The following is a 21,380-nucleotide window of genomic DNA, read 5'->3' on the forward strand; positions in this document are numbered from 1 at the left end:
TGAGAAAACAAAGAACTCCATTAAGATAAAGTGTAACCAACTGTGTTTCCTCACGAGAGGCATCATGGTCATGGGAAAAGGCAGGCTCTGGAGTCCCACTAAACCTGTGCCTCTTTGTGCAACAGGCACATGTTCTTAATTAGTGCTGAGGCTCAATCTTCTTATGAGTAAAATGGGAAGAGGGTACTGACTTCCTATGGTCATAGTGAAGACCTGGGCTCAGAATATAGTAAACTCACTAATATTAATTTTCTTTGTTCTTATGACAAATATTGGCACTATTACAATTCCGATATTTCTGTTGCAGTGCTGAAAAAATATGGGATATTCTTTTCACTGGCTAACTTTGATATGAGTCTCTCTTGCATAACAGAACTATCCTCATTAGCAGTAGTATTCTGGAATATTATAGTCCCCGGTAAACTTTACAAAGATCATAATTACATGCAGACATTAGTGGAATTTTATTTTTACTTGTTGATTTTGAAAAATTTATCACTGATGTATATACGTCTATAATATGTATAGAAATATCTGAGCAACAGACATACTAAATAAGTCTCAGAATTTCAAAACAATTTCTTTTTATAGAAATTCTGACTTGAACAAAATTCTTACCTTCTGCCAAAAGTTATGGACTTTAAAAACACAAAAAGGAGAAATTTTGCATTGAGGTAGACATGGAAGGAAAATCAAAAGAGCAATGGAGGCAAATAAAATTAAAAAGAATGGGTGACATTAGCAATGTTCACAATAAAATAATGTCAGACAAGAGCTTCCCTATCTCAACTTTAAAAATGAAAATAAACAATAAATGATTAATTGCTATATGAAGCTTAGAGCAACTATTTTGCTGAACTAATGGTTTATCCATTTTCAAAGTCTGTTCAGCATAAAATGACTGTCTTATGTTTTAGAAATCAATAAAGTATTATGCTGTGAAGAAATAATTTTCTTGTTCAAAAATATTCTATCCAGTTTAGACTTCAGTAATATAATTTCCAACGATGTCCTCTTTTAACAAGTGGAAATATAAGATCTTAAGTAAAGGAAAAGAGAATCAGTCAGTTACTAAGTAGGTAATTTTTATTTCTTTTTAAAAGATTTTATTTATTTGACACAGAGAGAGAGAGAGAGAGAGAACCCACAAGCAGGGGGAGCAGCAGGCAGAGAGAGAAGCAGGTTCCCTGATGAGCAAGGAGCCCAAAGTGGGACTTGATCCCAGGACACCAGGATCATGACCTAAGCGGAAGGCCGATGCTTAACCCAATGAGCCACCCAGGCATCCCCCGAAGTAGGAAATCTTCCTAAGCTGTCACAGTTTTGGCTTTGTGATATATTAACTCTCTTAACATAAACAGTTGCTAAAAACATGATTCCTCAGCCTCATAAATAAAGAGATTTTTTCCATTCATCAAAAATACAAATGACCAGGCCTGGGGACACAAATTCCTGAGCAGAGTAAGCAGGGTTTTTTTCCACATGGGAGAGTGGCAAAGTATGGAATTTTGGAGCTCAGCCAGGGCAAGAAGGGTGTCCACATGGAGTGGTGACCAGGTGTGTCAGAGCCCAAGCATGTTGAAGGTGTCCACGTGGATTGGCAGAGCCCAGCAAGGTGAGGAGGTAGTGGCAGAGATGGAAAACTGGCGGCATACAGGAAGATTGATGAAATAAGTAAATGTATTAAAGATAATGAGAGCCAGGTTTCTCAGTGTCAGAAAAAAGCAGTTTATCAATATGGAAAAGAAGGAAATTAGAATTAATCTCAGGGTGCTAAATTGGGATCGGAATAAACACATAGCTTTTGATACGGAAATAAACAAATGTAAATCAGTGTGTGTACACATACACACACACACACACACACATTCCTTAAACTCTGGCCACTGAAAGGTCTTGGAAATAGTGATATCCCACTAGTAGTGAGTATACTTTGTGCCCAGACTCTAGCCCTTAAAGACCATTTTCTATTAAATGAAACCAAGGATCACTCCTTGGAGGAATGATTGATTCCAGGGCTCAAGCAGGGACAGTCCAACATTGTGTTATGCCAGCATGCAAGGATGGGGACATGTCAAAAGAGCAGGTCAAATCAAAGACAATTTGAGCATCAAAATAAATGACAGTTACAAATTATAACCCACTAAGTACAATGCAAACTGTGAGTTCACAGTTAGAAATATGTAAATGAAACTTTTTAAATGAATAAATTTTAATATAGTTTTAAAGTACCTCCCCCAAGACACTTACTAATTATAGAATGAGTATTTCACAGTGGAGAAGCTTGGTAAGCACCACCATAGTCAAGTGACTCAAGTTTCTATCACCAGTCAAAGAGCAAAGCGAAATCATGTATTACCTGAAGAATGCACTATCACTTCTGGGACCCTGATGCCAAGAGCACATGACCTGAATCCAATCACGAGAAAACATCAGACAAACCTAAATTGAGGGAAATGCTACAAAATAATACGTCTGTGACCTTCAAAAGTGCCACGGTCACAAGAACAAAGGAAAGACTAAACACTGAAGAAGACAAAGGACACATGATGACTGAAAGCAATGTGAGATTCTGAAGTGGATCCTCTGGCTCGAAGGGTTTTTTTTTTTTAATTCAATAAAACATTTACTGGACACGTAGTATATATAAATCACCCTGTTGGAAATTGTTAGAAACCTAGAAATGATTAAGATATGGTTTCTCTTCTCAAGGAATTTATAATTTAATAACTTAGTATAACACCTCGAAAGATTAAATAAGGACTATAACACTGTAAATAAAGTATTTGGTGACACAGAAAAAGAAAATAACAGTCAGAAATAGCAACTTTTTTGTTTAAAATATTGCAGTTGAGTTTGGCAATGAGCACCAGGTGTTGTATGGAAGTGCTGAATCACTAAATTGCACACCTGAAACTAATATTATACTGTATTAACTAACTGGAATTTAAATAAAAACTTTAAAAAACACTGCAGTTGATTTGGGGAATTTGATTATAAATCCTGTTTTACTCATTTTTATTTGTTCTTAATGTGATAAAAATGTGACAAGAACATCCCATTATAAATCAGCATCTAATGGGGTTTAAGGGCAGGTGTTTATTACTGTACTAATGATAATTACCTGATTTGGATGAGTAGATTGTGGTTATGTGGGAGAATGTCTTTATGGTAAGTGACCATATATGGGGTGATCGAGAATCATTTTGTCAGCTTACTCTCAAATGGTTCAAGGAAAAGTTCTTTGTGCTATACCCCCATCTTTTAAGCTTTTGATTGTAAAAAAAAAATATGTGTGTGTGTATTTTGCTTTTGGTTGTTAAAAAATATGTATACATATATATATTTTGTAGCCAAGGCAAGCAATGTTAGTAGAACCAATTTGGTTTGCCAGCGTGTGACCTCTGTACATAAATAATTTAAGAATAATTAAAGCTGCTAAAACTAGGTCTCAGCTTACCATGCTGTTGCAACAAGGGAGGGTCTAAAGGACACGATCATGCTAGGTCCAATTTATTCCCTCCTGTTTTGCTGCTACTGTGACTAAACCTCAGTAACAGAGTAGCTAGTTGTGATGGATCAGAACACACTGCAGTAAATCATTCTAGCAATTTTATACGTTCTTATGTAATTTAGACTCAGTATGGCAAGTTGTCATAATTTTGCCTTTGTGGTAATTATGATATATTAAGACTCTTAACATGACATATTGGTAAAAAAATGATTTGTCAACCTTATTGGTAATCAAAGAAATAAAAATGAAGAGATTTTTCCACTTACCAAATTACAAAAATTATAAAATATTTCTGATATCTAACTTCTCAGTCTTCCTAATAATTAGGGAAATGCTCATTAGGATGGCATATTTTATATTCATCATGGTGATGGATTTCAAAATTTTAAAAAAGTCTGAACATTCTGTGTCAGTGAGGAAATCAGCACTACCTAAACTAGCCAAGTGTTTTGAGTTGGTAATTGGGTAGTAACTCTCAAAATTTCAACTTATGTATCCCTTAATCGAGCAATTCATCTCTAGGACTCTCTTAGAGTAAATTATTATGTATGTGCATAAAAGTTTACAGACAGCAATACAGGGGGAACAAAGGAAAACCAGAAACTACCTAAGTATAGTATCATGAGTAAGGGGATACTTTCAAATTTACCCACATAGTTATCTATTACTTTATATTACTTGAGTTTTCAATTAAAAAAATTAATAAATTATGTAATTTGTAGAGGAAAAAAAAATAATTCCCTCTTATTAAAAATACCTAAACCATGTGTAGTATTTTGTATTTTATATCAGTTTTTATACATTTTATATGTGAACCTAACTTCATACTGTAATTAGAAGGGCAGGTAGGTAGTACATTTCTACCCTCTTTCAGATGTGACACTCTGGACAGTCAACCATATATCAGGCTGGACAACTTAGAGCTAGTCCCACACCCTTGGTATAAGTCACTGAAAGTGCAGAGCTAGTCCTAAGCTGGCTCCAAAAACTAATGGTAGCTTCCCTCACATTGGTCTTGCATCTTACTAGAGTTTATGATTTTACACTTTATTAAAGGGATATTATTAAGAATGGGTAGTTCTTCAAAGGTTTATGTCACGCTGGTATAAAAATTAATGACTGAATTATGTCTAGAAATAAACTAAATTTATAAGCTACAACGGATTTCAGTTGTTTCTGGGCAGTCAGTAAGGATTTCCTGATGTTTGAGGATGATCTCAGGATTACCCTGTTTCTCATTCTGGGGTAGAAAACTACTAAACCACTAGAAAAGAGCTCCTAAAAGATGGGAGAAACATTTTCATCCCAAAGCTCCTTACTTCTTCAGGAGTTATAATAAAAGCACATGTATTTCTTGTTTCATTGACTACCAATCCTCTAAAATACAGGTGACAAAATATGACCCAGAACCTACCATCAGGAAACTGGTCGGCATCATCATCAAACATGGCTTCCTTGAGGGCAGACTTATTGAAGGGACTGATGCTATCTGAATAGTTATATGGATTATAGTCTCGAGCGCGAGGAGAGGAGTGAGCAGGCATTGAATGGAGCAACGAAGCTTTATTATCAAGGGCTGTCTGGCTTGAGTCAGTAGCATCACCTCCTGCTCTTGGGTCAGGCATCCCAGGACCACCACACATCTATTAATGGGGAGAAGGCACAGCAAATTAATTCATTTTCTAAAAAATATTTTATTTATTTATTTATTTGAGAGAAAGAGGGAGTAGGGACTGAGGGAGCGCAAGAGAGAAGGGGTTCAACTTCATGACCTGACCCTGAGATCATGACTTGAGCCAAAATCAAGAGTCAGATACTTAACTGACTGAGGCACCCAGGTGCCTTGCAAATAATTTATTTTAAAGTATCTCTGAAATTCTAGAAAGATTCTTCTTTATTCCCTCAAAGTCAATTTAAAAAAGGTAACAATTAACAGTTGAAAAAAAGTAATGGGAATCAACACAGTAAGTTAAAACTTTTTTAAAATGTCAAAATTTAAAGTAAAGGTGTAAAAAAAAAAAAACCAAACCCACAGCTGTGAGGGCAAATAAGAATCATAAAAGAATGCTGTTGCTAATTCTTATAGTTCCCTTGCTAATGGCTTGACCAAAGGATATACAGTGGGATTACCAAAAACTTCTCTATGCCACTTAAAGACATAAAAGGATTTTCATTAGCAACATAGAACTAAAAGCTGGCAGGTTCCATTATTAAGGCAGTAGATTACACAATGACAGATTGTCAACAAAGTACAAGAGGATCAATTTTTTTTTAAAATGCCTGCTATTAAAAAAAAAAGCCTCAAGGACCATACCCTTTGAATAGATGCCTGCTGAAGTTTGATCACATTAACATATTTATGAAAACATCAATACTAACACTGATACTAATACTAGTATGAAAATCATTACAACCATCAATATCCCGATCGTCACTATCTACTCACAGCAACTACATGCTAAGCCATTACTCAGGTGCTTTACAAATATTCTTCACGTATTTACTGTGCTCCTACTGCGTGCCAGGCATTGTTCTTGGCAGTGGGGATATACTGGTGAACAAAAGGGAGAACGAGGTCCACTTTCATGGAGTTTACACTCTAGCGGGGGTGCAAACATTTCTAACCATAACAAATGAGTAAAGTACCCAGTATGGGAGAAGGTGACTAGCGTATGGGAGGCAGTGCAGGATTAAAGGGACCATGAGCACTGTGGTGGGAGGAAGGAGGGTGCAGATTCGACAGGGTCAGAGTAAGCCATCTGAACAAAGAGTTGAAGAAAGCGAGGAAATCAGCCATGGAGCTACCTGGAAGAAGGATGTCTTAAGACAGAGGGGAGAGGCAAGACAAAGGCCCTGGGGCAAGAGCATGCCCAGGAAGTTCAAGGAATAGCAAGAAGGCCAGTGTGGCTGGAGCAGAGGAAAGTAGTAGATGATGTCAGAGGGTTAAAAGGGGAAAAAGCCTATTGTGTAGGCTTTGGATTTTACTCTGGGACCTCCTATGGAGTTATATAAATCGAGGAGTGAGAACGGATGACAGGAAGCCAACGGGCAGAGTCAAGAAGGCCAGTTAAGTGCCTATTTTAATAACCCAGGTGAGAGAATGGATGATGATTGTGTTTCAAGCCAGAATGGCAGTGATGGGAAGTGGATGGATTTTGGATATATTCTGAAAACCGAACTGACAGATTTTTGACAGAGCATGGAGGATGACAGAACGAGAGGAGACAAGGACAACTCCTTGGTCCAAGGTTTTTGGCTGAGCAACTAGTGTTGCTGTCAACTGAAACAGAAAAGAGGAGCTCTAGGGGAAAAGACAGGAACTTAAAACAAGGAGCTGGACGTAACAAATTAGTCATATAATTTACTATACTTATGGTAACTTTTAAGGTAGGCAGTAATAATCCTTATTTTCCTAATGAAGACACTAAGGCTTAGAAGGGGTAATGTATGATTAGTTAGTAACTGCCAGGAACTGGAATTTAAACTCATTCTGCCAGAATCCACTGCTTGAGCTCCCCACATTGTATCCTGCTATCTCTGAGGTAAAAAAGTCTCAAGCAGTGATTTTTATTACTAAACTGTTATTGCTACTTCATGTAGCCTTTGGGGTGGGGAACCTCAAATCTGAGTAGTAAGCTGGCTTTTGACATCCAGTTTGGTAGGGCCATCTGCCAGACAGGCATGGGGAGAAAAACAACAGCAGGAGAGCAGTCAGGAGGGCAGAGGAGGGAGCCCTTTAGGGAGATGCTGAAGCACCGCAATGTTCTACAATTCTGCAAACACCGAGGAACCAGATTCCGTAGGAAATGGTGGGATGGCTTGTTTTGAGAAAAGTATTCGGCAGCAGTGTAAAAAGCAGCTACTCTTTTTTCCTCCTCCCCCATGCAAAACAACTACTCTTTGTATGATGGCAGAAACAACAAACTAAACAATATTTACCAATGTAAGAAATATGGGTCGTAACATTCTCTCTCAACTGGAGCTCTACAAATTGATGATGCAAAACTCTATCACTATACTTAGTGGAAAATAAAATACTACATGCATTAACTCTTATAAGACTCATGTGATCTGGCCCATGTTCCACCCCCCAACTCTTTCACAATAATCCAGCACCACCCCCTTTTGTCCCAGTTCCCAACTATGCAAAATTTGTTCCCATCTAAATGTCTTTGCACTTGCCACTTCTTTTATGGAATTCTTCTCTTCTAGATCTTGTATGGCTTTGTTTATTCTCAATGGAAATGCCACTGACTGAGAGAGGCCTTCCCTGACCAATTAATCTAAAATAGATTCACTTTGTGTTCTAACATTAAACTCAATAGTACTCATCTCTCTCTGAAAATTTATAAGGAACTTGAGGGCAGCAACTTTGCCTTGTAAAATCCAAGACCCAGAACAGTGCCTGGCATGTGTAGATATTCAGTGAACACTTGGAGAGTGACTGATCCCTTAAAAAATTATATCTGAAAAATGACAGAAAGCAAAGTTAAAAAAAAAAATTCAACAAAAATCTCTTAATGAGGGGCACCTGGGTGGCTCAGTCAGTTGAGTGTCCGATTCTTGATTTCAGGTCAGGTCATGATCTCAGGGTCATGGGACTGAGCCCCAAGTCAGGCTTCCCACTGGACATGGAGCCTGCTTAAGATTCTCCCTCTCCCTCTGCCCCTGGCCCCGCCATCCCACTTGAGCATCTCCTCTCCCTCTCTCTTTAAAATAAATAGTTAAAAAACCTCTTAATGGAAAAGTCTGCAATGTAAGAATATTCAAATACTCACGGAATCACTATCATCTTTTTTAGAATCCCTTTTCAATGGCTCATTCATATCTTCTTGGCTACGGAAGCTGAAATTCTGAATTGCTTCAGTGACACCTCTAAGAGAGCTATAAATATCTTCAGAGTTCATATTTTCTGTGTCATAATCAAATGCACTATGAAAAAGACAACTAATTATTTATGTATAGTTTTAAAACACAAACACATTTGCAATTATGTAGGCTCTCCAAAGCATAATCAGCAAAACAAAACAAAACCTGACAACTGTAAATGGTTAAGGTATATGTCCCCTTGTTGACCCACCAAGGGCAGCTTACAATGACTCTAAATGCATAGCCCTTAACATCTCATTTATCTGTTACTTTCAAAAATGTTCTGATTAACCAGGGCCAGCAAATCACGACCCTTGAAATCTAGAAATGTTTATTTTTTTAAATAGTTGAGAGAAAAGTCAAAATAACATTTCCTAACACTTTTCCAATGAAAATCATATAAATTCTTATTTCAGTGTCCATAAAAATGGTATTGGGACCAGCAGCACTTATCTATTCATGTACCTGTTACAGCTATTTTCACAGTGTAACCACAGAACTAAGTAGAGGTAACAAATACAGCGTGGCCCGCAAGGCTGGAAATATTTACCATATAGCCCTTTACAGAAAGTTTGCTAACTCCTGTGATTAACTTACAATTATGGTACAGCTAAAAGAGAAGATAAATGTATTTCACACAAACTTGTAGGAAGGCAGATAAGTTTTAACACCGAACACATATGTTACTGACATTACTTCTATAATCAAATTCTAAAACTCAACTGAATCTGGAATTTAGCCATCAAATTGTCACATGTGTGTCACAAGGAATAAACGAGGCCAGGTGAAGTATGCAATGTATTTTTCTTCCTCGGATGCTGATGAAGAATCCTATAACTGTAATAAATATGATGAAGCAGGCTATGACATATGGCTAATAAAATCATGTTAATAACTATGTAAGTCAATATGGAATAGTATGCAAATGATTTTTTAAAAGGCCAGGAAAAAAATTAGTTTATTAATGAGTCAAGAACTTCATCTGAAATACAGTCAATGCTTGAACTGCATTAAGTGTGTGAAAATTTTATATAGCTTTTATTTTTTATTAAGGACAAATCTCACAGTCACATTCTTTCCTGAAGACACAGATATAATGCCATTTTATATTTAGCCTTTCCTTATTTTTTATTTTTATGTTTTTGTAAGTATATCTCAGAAACATAACTACTCCATTTAATGCTTCAAGCACTAATTTACAAAAGCTGTTTAAGTTTTCTTCTCACTTACAGAAAAAGTAGTTATCCTGTGTATTATTTTCATTTAAAGGGTTAGTTTTGGAATAAACTTATAATTTTTGAATCTGCTAAGTTTCCGTATGTCAAGACCTTTCAAGTCAAGTGGAAATCAAGTGGAATTACATTATTGTCTGTTGTCTAGGAAGGGGAATCAGCAAACACAAGCCATGATGGAAAATAACCCTTTTATTACCTTGGAGATAAAGTATTCTGTGATGTATTGGTAGGAGAAGTAAGAGGACTGGACCAGTTGGCTGGTGAACGTGGTGTTGGTCTTGTCAAAGGACTTCCCATGGAACCCTGATTAGGGGAGTCAAATAAATATTAACATATGACAGGTAAGTTCAACTAAAAGGCTCTTAGGGAAGTCATGCAATCAAGAAGATGAACGATAAGAGAGACATATTTGTAGGTTAGTATTCTAAATATTCATGTATTTATCTCTGCTTTCTGTAGGAAAAAACATTTTCCCCATTCAGGAACCTACCTCTAGTCTTAATTTTTGTTTTCTTCACCTGCTTCCTGCTCTCAAATATTATCAACTTCTTTCTTCTCATAGATGCAACAGGACCCCAAACTATTTTATTTTAATTAATTTTTAAATTAAAAAATTTGTTTTTAAAGTAGGCTCTCTGCCCTATCTGGGGCTTGAACTCATGCCCCTGAGGTTGAGAGTCGCATGGTCTACAGACTGAGCCAGCCAGGTACTCCCCCCAAACTGATCATTTTAAATTAGCTTTCCATTGTAAGCCAATATCCTTCCTTCAACCATTATCAATATTCAAATTTTATTCCTCCTTGATTATGCTTTATAAATGATTTTTCTCAAGCATACCAAAGTAAAGTTCATCATTATTATTTTGCCTACCTTTTAAGATATAACTAAACAATCCCTCTCCTTTCAAAAGATAACCAAATTTAGTCCCAAGAAATTGTTCTCAGATTGTTTTTAACCCTCACTTTACCTGAAGCCTGCCATAAGTGCATCTAATCTTTCCTTTATCCATGATCAAATATCGTTTTAATACTTACATTTAATTTTTTAGGCATAATGTAAATGATTCCTGCCATACAGGTACATATAACACTGTAATGTTTCATTTATCCAGAACTTACGTCTCCAAAACAAAATTCTGTATTCAAGCAACTAGGGACCCATAAACCTGTGAACAGGTTTGTGAACACACCTTTTAAAGCTCCACCTTCTTCAGATCTTATTTGTTAACCAAGTCATCCCTTCTAGTCCTCAAATAAGGACTGGTTCGCTTTCCCTGTTCATACCCTGGCCACCATTCACCACCAACCTAATGTATATCAAATTATAACACAAATATGACAAGCCCAAATACTGTTCTTTCCAGAACAGTATTTAATACTGCATAGGAGATGTTGCCTAATACAGATGCAAAAATTATAAACTAGGATCAGAAGTTTACTTCATGTAAAAAAGGAAGCAATTGCTGGGAAACCATCACACCACATAATAGTCAAGAAAATAACTGAAAGATACCTGGGTTCCATTGCCAGTGTTTCGTAGGTGATTATGAAGAAGCTTTGTAGCACCATCCTGAAAAGTTTTTGGTAAAGCTCCTAATAACATTGTAAACTCTGGAGTATTGAGTTCAAATAAAGAAATCAGCACTGACTGTGCTGCCTAGAAAACAAAGACATAGAATAAGTAGAGAAGTATATTTTGGTTACTCAGAGGAGACAATTTTCTTCACTCAACATCTCTGTTCAATAGCACAAGGCCATCTTTCCCACAAAAAAAAGGTTCTTACACACTTTCAGATTTCTTTGTTGGGAGAGTAAGAAAATAATTGGCCAAGGGAATATAAAAAATGTTACAAATACAATCTAGCACTCAATGGCAAAAGTTAAACAGTTTCTGGGGGTTATTCTACCAATATATACTACTTCTTCACTTTTCCTCATAAGTGATTATAAGAAGAAAGATGGATGGAAATATACCAATACAGGTGTCCTACACTTTTCCAAAAGTTCACATTATACCACTTTGCTTTTATGAAAGACCTACAACAGTACCTGCCTTCCCTAACCAAAAGAAAAACAAAAGATCTTCACCTTTACATTAAGGCAAAAAGCAAAAATAGTATTCAGCATTTGTTTTGCAGTGAACCGTTAAAAAGGCAGCATGTACTCTAAGTAGTGAGAATGGTACCACCAAGCTCCTTCCCTAGGAACTAAACTCAGCATCAAGTCACCATAGCATAGCATTGCTGAACTGTGTATGTAAGCATCTGTGCTTTGATTTATTTCATGGGTCTGTTAGCAAGGTGTATCCTAAGGTACCAGAAAGGCAAAAAAAAGACGCTATTTTTGGGTCTGGGAAGACTTACAAGTTTTTCCATATAAATTAATGGAATTGTTTCCTTGCTTTATACCATTCTGGCATATGAAAGGTTTCACAGGAACATTCTATTTTCAGATAGTGGGGGAACCTATATATTCCCCTAAGCTATAAAAAGTCTACTCAGAACAACTTAATACTTTATTATTCATTTTTATATAAATGGAAAACAGTGTTTTGGTGGAAATGTGAGCAAAACAATGAAGTCAGTCCTCTCAAACCCTGCAGCTCCTTTACAGACAAAAACATTGTGATTTGCTTCCTCAGATCAGTTAAGAAAACTGAGAAATTTACTTCCTCCTTTTAATGTAATCAACAGAGCTACTGAAAGCTAAACTTTGAAATTCAGATTACCACAGAAACTTCACTGAGAGGAGGAAAAAAACCCAAATAGTTCAAAATCATGACTGAGATGAAAATATGTCCATCTTGTCCTGGACCTTTTCAGACCCCATTCTATGAAAACCTAAGTGTTCTATGTTTATGATATCCAAATATAAAACACGAGGTGAATGGTTCAATTATGTTACACTGGAACAATGGCACACTATACAACACGGCCTTGAATGATGGAACTCTATACATGAAGAAATCGGGAAAGGGTTATCATATACTGCTGAAGGAAAAATATAATAATAAAAAATAATAAAAATATAACAAAACAACAGCTATAATATAAGCCCAATATACATTGTGTGGGTATGTCCTCGAACACGTTAGTCGTACTTAAATAAAACTATTTCTATTTTAGGGGTGCTTGGGTGGCTCAGTCAGTTAAGTGTCTCACTTGTGGTTTGGGTCCAGGTCATGACCTCAGTATTATGAGACAGAGCCCTTTGTCAGGCTTCACACTCAATGGGGAGTTTGCCTGAAATTCTCTGCCCCTCTCTCTTTCTCCCTGTGCCCCAATTCCCCCTTGCACATGCATCCTCTCTCTGAAATAAAATCTTAAAAAAAAACAACAAAACCTACTTGTATTTTGAAACAACTTTATTGATCTTTTTTGGAACACTTTTTTGGAACAAGTTACTCTGAGCAAAGGAATTAATGATTGTTAAGCTATACTTTATTCCATCTAGGCTTTATTTTGGTGTAGGAGACTCAGTTTTCTTTCCCTCCAGAGGTAGAGAGCCTAACTGTTCCAAAACCATTTACCAATGAGTATATTCCTTCCTCATGAGGTGACACCCTTATCATGAATTAACCTCCCATATAACCAAACTGTTTCTGATCCTCTGACCTTCCTATGTGTTCTATTGATTTGTCTATTTCTGCATTAAATAATACGGGTTTAAGCTGTATGATTTAAAATGCAGTATTTTTAGTATATTTTGATAAAGTCCTTCATTTTTGTTATGCTTTACTGTCACATTTGCTTTACTACATACATTTTTACTTATTTATTTATTTCACAACATAAATCAGCTCTTCATTAGAATACTGTATTCCATTTCTTTTTTCTTAAGCTTTTAATTCCAGTTAAGATACAGTGTCAGTGTTATTAGTTTCAGGTATACAATACAGTAATTCAACAATTCCATGTATCACCTGGTGTTCATCAACAGTACACTCCTTAATCCCCATCAACTATTTAACCCATCCCCCACCCATCTCCCTTCTGATAACCTTCAATTTGTTTTTTCTCTTTTAAAGGTTTCATTTTTTAAAAAAAGATTTTATTTATTTGTCAGAGAGAAAGAGAGAGAGCGTGCGCCCAAGTAGGCAGAGTGGCAGGCAGAGGCAGAGAGACAAGCAGGCTCCCTGCTGAGCAAGGAGCCCGATGCAGGACTCGATCCTAGGACCCTGGGTTTATGACCTGAGCCGAAGGCAGCAGCTTAACTGACCTGTGACTGAGCCACACAGGTGTCCCTAAAGGTTTTATTTTTTTAAGTAATCTCTACATTCAATGTGGGGCTTGAATTCACAATCCCAAGATCAAGAGTTACATGCTCTACTGACTGAACCAGCCAGACGCCCCTCTTCTTTCTCCTTGTTTTTTCCCTTTTGTTTTGTTCCTTAAATTCCACATATGAGTGAAATCACACAGTATTTCTTTCTCTGACTTATTTTGCTTAGTATTATACTCTCTAGCTCCATCCATGTTGTTGTAAATGGCAAGATTCCATTCTTTTTTTATGGCTGGATAATATTCCATATATATACACACATCTTTATCCATTCATCTACTGATGGACACTTGGGCGGCTTCCATAATTTGGCTATTGTAAATAATGCTGCTATAAACATAGGGGTGCATGTAGCCTTCTGAATTAGTGTTCTTGTGTTTTTTGGGTATATATCTAATATTCCAATTCCTGGATCACAAGGTAGTACTGTTTTTAATTTTTTGAGGAACTTCTATACAGTGGCTGTACCAATTTACATTCCCACCAACAGTGCAAGAAGGTTCCTTTTTCTCCACATCCTCACCAACACTTGCTTCCTGTGTTGTTGATTTTAGCCACTTTGACAAGTTGAGGTGATTATTTTGTAGTTCTGATTTGCATTTCCCTGATGATGAGTGAAGGTGAGTATCTTTTCATGTGTCTGTTGGCCATGTGTATGTCTTCTTTGGAGAAATGTCTGTTCATGTCTCTTGCCCATTTTTAAACTGGACTTTTTTTTGGGTACTGAGTTGTATAAGTTCTTTATATATTTTGGAAGTTTGTAGCAACTCTGCTGAGCAAGAACAGCATTTACTCACTTCATGTCTCTGTGTCACATTTCAAACTTTTTCATCATTATATTTGTATGGTGATCTGTGATCAATGATCTCTGATGTTACTATTGTAATTGTTTTGGGGTACCACGAATCATGTTCACATAAGATGGCGAACATAATCATTAAATGTTGTTTGTGTTCTGACTGTCCTATTGACCAGCCATTCCCCTCTCTCTCCCTTTCCTTGGGACTCCCTGTTCCCCTAAGACACAACCATATTGAAATGAAGCCAATTAATGGTTCTACAATGGTCTTCAAGTGTACAAGTGAGAGAAAGAGCTGTGTGTCTCTCACATTAAATCAAAAGCTAGAAATAATTAAGCTTAATGAGGAAGGCAAGTCAAAAGCTGAGACATGCCAAAAGCTAGGCCTCTTGTGACAAACAGCCAACTTGGGACTGCGAAGGAAAGGTTCTTGAAGGAAATTAAAAGTGCTACTCCAGTGAACACACAGATGATAGGAAAACAACGCTGCTTTATTGCTGAAATAGCGACAGAGTTTTAGTGGTCTGGATAGAAGATCAAAGTGGCCACAACATTCCCTGAAGCCAGAGCATTGTCCAGAGCAAGGCCCTAACTCTTCTCAGTTCTGTGAAGGCTGAGATTGGTGAGGAAGCTGTGAATGTTTGAAGCCAGAAGTTGGTTCGTGAGGTTTAAGGAAAGAAGCCCCCTCCATAACATAAAAGTGCACGTGGAGCAGCAAAGTGCTGATACAGAAGTTCCAACGAATCATTCAGAAGATCTAGCTAGGATGATGCATGAAGGTAGCTACACTAAACAACAGATTTTCAATGTAGATGGAACAACTTTATATTAGGAATATTTTATACATTATATTAGGAATAAGATGTCATCTAGGACTTTGACAGCTAGAGAGGTCAATGCCTGGCTTCAAACGACAGGGTGACTCTCGTTTTTTTTTTTTTTTTTAATTTATTTGACAGAGAGAGATCACAAGTAGACAGAGAGGCAGACAGAGAGAGAGAGGGAAGCAGGCTCGCCACTGAGCAGAGAGCCCGATGCGGGACTTGATCCCAGGACCCTGAGATCATGACCTGAGCCGAAGGCAGCGGCTTAACCCACTGAGCCACCCAGGCGCCCCAAGGGTGACTCTCTTGTTAAGGGCTAATGAAGCCTGTTGACTTTAAGGTGAAGCCAGTGCTTCACTTACCATTGTGAAAATCCTAAGGCCCTTCAGAATTATGTTAAATCTACTCTCCTGTCATTCCATAAATGGAACAACAAAGCCTGGGGGAGAGCACATGTATTTACAATATGGTTTCCTGAATATTTTAAACCACTGCTGAAACCTATTGCTAAGGAAAAAAAGATTCAAAATACTACTGTTTCAAAATACTTTCTTTCAAAATACTACTGTTCATTGACAATGCGCCTGGTCACCCAAAAGCTGCAATGCAGATGTACAATGAGAGTTACTGTTGTCTTCATCCCTAAGACAGTATCCATTTTGCAGCCCACGAATCATGGAGTAATTTTCACTTTGAAGACTTGTAACTTAAATACATTTCGTAAGGCTATAGCTGCCATAGATAGTAATTCCTGCGATGGATCTGGGCAAAGTAAATTGAAGACCTTCTGAAAAAGGATTTGCCATTCTAGATGTCATTAAGAACCTTTGTGATTCCTGGGAAGAGATCAAAGTATCAACATTAACAGGAATTTGGAAAAAGTTGATTCAAACCTTCATGGATGACTTTGAAGGGTTCAAGACTTCAGTGGAGGGCATAACTGCAGATATGGTCAAATTAGCAAGAGACCTAGAAGTGAAGCCTGAAGATGTGACTGAATTGCTGCTATCTCATGACAAAACTGGAAGAGATAAGAAGTTGCTTCTTACCGATGAACAAAGAAAGTGTTATTTGAGATGGAATCTATTCCTGATGAATAGGTTGTTGAAATAACAAAGAATTTAGAATATTACATAGATTAGTTGGTAAAGCAGCTGCAGGTATGAGGACTGACCCCAATTTTGAAAGAAATTCTGTGGGTAAAATGCTATTAAACAGTATTTCATACTACAGAGAAATGGCAGAAGAGTTGATAGATGCAGAAAACTTCCTTTTCCCCCCTAGTTTTTAAAAAATGAATTCTGGGGGCACCTGGGTGGCTCAGTGGGTTAAAGCCTCTGCCTTCGGCTCAGGTCATGATCCCAGGGTCCTGGGATCGAGCCCCACATCGGGTTCTCTGCTCCACAGGGAGCCTGCTTCCTCCTCTCTCTCTGCCTGCCTCTCTGCCTAGTTGTGATTTCTCTCTGTCAAATAAATAAAATAAAAAAAAATAAAATAAAAAATGAATTCTGAATGACTTTTATTTTGATTTGGAATTAGTTATTAAAAACCAATTTTAGGGGCACCTAGGTGGCTCAGTGGGTTACAGCCTTTGCCTTCAGCTCAGGTCATGATCCCAGGATGCTGGGATCGAACCCCGTGTTGGGCTCCCTGCCTGCCTCTCTGCCTACTTGTGATCTCTGTCTGCCAAATAAATAATAAACAAAATCTCAAAAAGAAGTTTTTAAAAACTTGAGTACAGTTGACACACAATGTCCCATAGGTTTCAAGTGTACATGATGATTTAACTTCTCTATGTTATGCTATGCCCACCACGAGTGTAACTACGACGTGTCACCATACATTATTGCAATATCACTGATTATATTTCCTATGCTGAGCCTCTTATAACCGTGACTTATTCATTCCATAACTGAAAGCCTGTATTTTCCATTCTCTTTTATCCATTTTCCCAATCCCCTACCCTGTTCCCTCTGGCAATCATCAGATTGTTTTCTGTATTTATAGTCTGATTCCGCTTTTTGTTTATTCATTTTTTTTTGGTTTCCACTTAAGTGAAATCACATGGTATTTGTCTTTTTCAATCTGACTTATCTCACTTAGCATAATATCCTTCAAGCCCACCCATGCTGTTGCAAACGGCAAGATCTCATCCTTTTTTATGGCTGCTAAGAGTCCACTGTAAATGAATACTTAATTTTCTTTATCCATTCATCTATCAATGGACACTTGAGTTACTTCCACATCTTGGCTACTGTGAATAATGCTGCAAATAATGCTGCAATAAACACAGGGGTGCAAATTATCTTTTCAAATTAGCATTTTCATTTTCTTTGGGTAATACCTAGTAGTGTCTGTGATATTTTTATTTCTGTTTGAGAAACCTCCATACTGTTTTCCACAACTGTTGCCTTCTTTCAAGTAACTAACTGCCACAGCCACCCCAACATTTGGCAACCACCACCCTGATCAGTAAACATTGAGATAAGACTCCCTACCTGCCAAAAGATTAGGACTCTGAATTCTTAGATGATGGTTAGCATTTTTTGGCAGTGTTTTTAAATTAAGGTATGTACATCTTTTTGGACATAACTGCACACTTAACAGACCACAGCATAGTGCAAAGGTAACTTTTATATACACTGGGAAATGAAAATATTCATATCACTTGGCTTTACTGCAGTGGTCTGGAACACAATCTGCAATATTTCTGAGGTATGCCCATACTAGGTTTTGAAATCAGGAAGTGTGAAGTCCTCCTACTTTGTACTTCTTCAAGATTGCTTTGGCTGTAATGGAACCCTTGCAATTCCATAGAATTTTGGAATCAGCTTGTAAATTTCTACAAATTTCTTGTAAGTTTCTACAAATTCTGGGATTTCACAAATTTCTACAAATTTCACCTGTGGATCACTTTGGGCAGTATTGCCATCTTATTAAGCCTTCCCAGCCATGAACATGGAATGTTTTCCAATTTACTTAAATCATTAATTTCTTTCAAAACTATTTGGTAGTGTCTATATAAATTTTGCATTTCTTTTGTCGAGTGTATTCTTATAGATTTTAATCTTTCTGATGCTATTGTAAATGTAAATGAAATTCTTTCCCTAATTTCACTTTTGGATTGCTCACTGAAAAGTTTTAAAAATATAACTAATTTCTGCATACTGTTTTATATCCTGCAAACTTGATGAACTTACTAGTTTTAATAGTTTTTTAGTGATTCCTTAGGATTTTCTCTATACAAGATCATATCATTTGCAAATGGAAATAGTTTTACTACTAACTTTATAATCTAGATGACTTTTCTTTCTTATTTTTCCCTAACTGTCCTGGCTAGAATCCCCAGTTGAATAGATACAGAAATTGTTGATGTGTACATTTTTAGCCATACCAGTTTAGCACACTTAGACCAGAGTATGGTGTAATGCAGAGTATATACTGAATTGCATAGTGTATGCTGAACAGAAATAGTGAAAGTAGACATACTTGTCTTGCTAATTTTGAGGAAGCATCCAGTCTTTCAGCATTAAGTATGAGTTTAACTGTGGATATTTGCAGGTGTCCTCTACTGGCCTGAGAAAGTTCCTTCCATTGTTAGTTTTTATGTATTTTTTGTTAAATCACAAAAGGATGTTATGATTTGGCCAGATACCTTTTCTTTTAAGATTTTATCTTTAAGTAATTTCTACACCCAATGTGGGGCTCGAACTTAGAATCTGAGATGGAGAGTCCTATGCTCCACTGACTGAGCCAGGCAGGAGCACCATTAGGTGCCTTTCCTAGTGACACAATTATGTGTTTGTCTTTTGGTTGATAATGGTGTATTACTTTAATAGATTTTCAGATGCTAATTTAACCCTGCTTTCCTGGGATAAATCTCATTGACTTGGTCATGGTGTATAATGCTCTTTATATGCTGCAGATTTAGTTTGCTAATATTTTGTTGAGGATTAAATTGCATCCATATTTGTGAAAGATACCACTTTGTAGTTTGTGTGTGTGTGTGTGCGTGTGTGTGCGTGTGTATGTCTTTACCTGGTTTTGGAATCAAGGTACTACTGCCCTCACACAATGAGTTGGAAAGTGTTCCTTCTTCTGTTTTTTGGGAAGAGTTTCTTAAGAACTGGTAGTAACTTGTTTGGTGGAATTTGCCATGGAAGCCATCTGAGCCCGGCTTTTCTTCATGGGTACTTTTTTGATTACTAAATGAATCTCTTTACTTGTTCTCTTAAAATGTCTATTTCTTCCTGAGTCAGTTTCGGTAGTCTACATCTTTCTAGGGATTTGTTCATTTCATCTAAACCACTGATGTATAAGTATTCATAGTATTCCTTTAGAGTTCTTTTGATTTCTGTAAGGTTGGTCATATTCCTTCTTTCATTTCTAATTCTAGTAATTTTAGTCTCTTTTCTTCTTGGTCAATCTAATTAAAAGTTTGCCAGTTTTGTTGATCTTTCAAAAAACCAGCTTTTAGTTTCACTGACTGTTTTTGTTTTATTAATTTGTGCTATAATCCTTTTTTTCTAAGTAGGCTCCTAAGATCATGAGTCTCATGGTCTACCAACTGAGCCAGGCACCCCAATTTGTGCTTTAGTCTTGTCTTTCTGTTTACTTTAGGGTTAGTTTGATCTTCTTTTTCCAGTGTCATAAGGTAGTGGTTAAGGTTACTAATTTGAGATCTTTCTCCTTTATTATTACAGCATTAACTCTTATAAATTTCACTCTAAGCACTGCTTTAGCTGCATCCTATAAATTCTGGTATGTCGTGTCTTCATTTTCATTCACCTCATTATATTCTCTAATTTCCCTTTTGATTTCTTCTTCAATCCACTAGTGATTTAGGAATAAGTTGCTTAGTTTCCATGTATTTGTAAGCCCCCCACCCCCCACAAATTTCCCTGTTATTAACTTCTAATTTCATTCCATTGTTGGCAGAGAACATACTTTGTATTATTTTTATTCTTTTAAGAAAATAACTATTGAGGTTTATTTCATCGCCTAGGTTTATTTCATTGCCTAGCATATGGTCTTATCCTGGAGACTGTTCCATATACACTTGAGAAGAATATATATATATTCTGCTTCTGTTGGGTAAAGTGTTCACCATTAGAAATAAAGGTCACAAAATATATATATTCTGTGTCTTCTTTACAGCATATATCAAAGAAAATGATTCACAAAGGAAGAGAGTAAACAGAGCTACATATAGGGCGAAAGTAAAGGATGAAGAGAAGTCTCAGGAAGACGACGAAGAGAACAGAAGGTCTAGAAAGGAGCTCCCCATGAAATAAATAAATAACTTATGTTTTTGAGCATAAGGAAAATGTTACCCATAAGCATGTTACAAAGTAACTGAAAATATGAACTGTTACACAACATTAAAATAAAAACCAGGGAAATGGAAAACAAGGTAATTTACACCACAACAAAGCTTAAGAAAGGAGGTAGCAAGAAACCATTTGTTGTAGGAGTGAACACTTCCACAGTCAAAAGGTGTATCTTTTGTATTGATTACCAGTGGTTGATTCCTAAGTATTCTGAAGATAATGGGGAAAGATATAGGAAAGGATGTGGGAATGGTATGGGTAAAGCTAAGTTTTTTTGTTGTTGTTAAAGATTTTATTTGTCAGAGAGAGAGAGAAAAAGAGACAGGGAGCACAAGCAGGGGGAGTGGCAGGCAGAGGGAGAAGCAGGCTCCCCACTGAGTAAGGAGCCCAATGTGGGACTTGATCCCAGGATCCTGGGAGGCAGACGATCAACCGTCTCAGCCACCCAGGTGTCCCCAAAGCTAAGTTCTTATGTACAAAGATAGATAGAAAGCTACATAATGGCTAAATTTATCAATAGATCAACAG

General features: G+C 36.9%; 1 protein-coding gene across 29 annotated transcripts in view; it reads right to left on the bottom strand.

Moving 5' to 3' along the window:
• The window catches only part of CLASP2 (cytoplasmic linker associated protein 2), a 192,800-nt gene that overhangs the window by 15,555 nt on the left and 155,865 nt on the right, over nucleotides 1-21,380 (bottom strand). For all 29 annotated transcript variants that reach the window (XM_046001628.1, XM_046001627.1, XM_046001649.1 and 26 more), the window contains 4 exons: nucleotides 11,132-11,275; nucleotides 9,815-9,921; nucleotides 8,293-8,446; nucleotides 4,929-5,157 (listed from right to left, as the gene is read on the bottom strand). In XM_046001628.1, the coding sequence (XP_045857584.1) occupies nucleotides 4,929-5,157; nucleotides 8,293-8,446; nucleotides 9,815-9,921; nucleotides 11,132-11,275 (634 nt within the window). The remainder of the gene's footprint in view (nucleotides 1-4,928; nucleotides 5,158-8,292; nucleotides 8,447-9,814; nucleotides 9,922-11,131; nucleotides 11,276-21,380) is intronic.

The sequence above is a fragment of the Meles meles genome, chromosome 4 (assembly GCF_922984935.1).
Source record: "Meles meles chromosome 4, mMelMel3.1 paternal haplotype, whole genome shotgun sequence".
Classification (NCBI taxonomy): Eukaryota; Metazoa; Chordata; class Mammalia; order Carnivora; family Mustelidae; genus Meles; species Meles meles.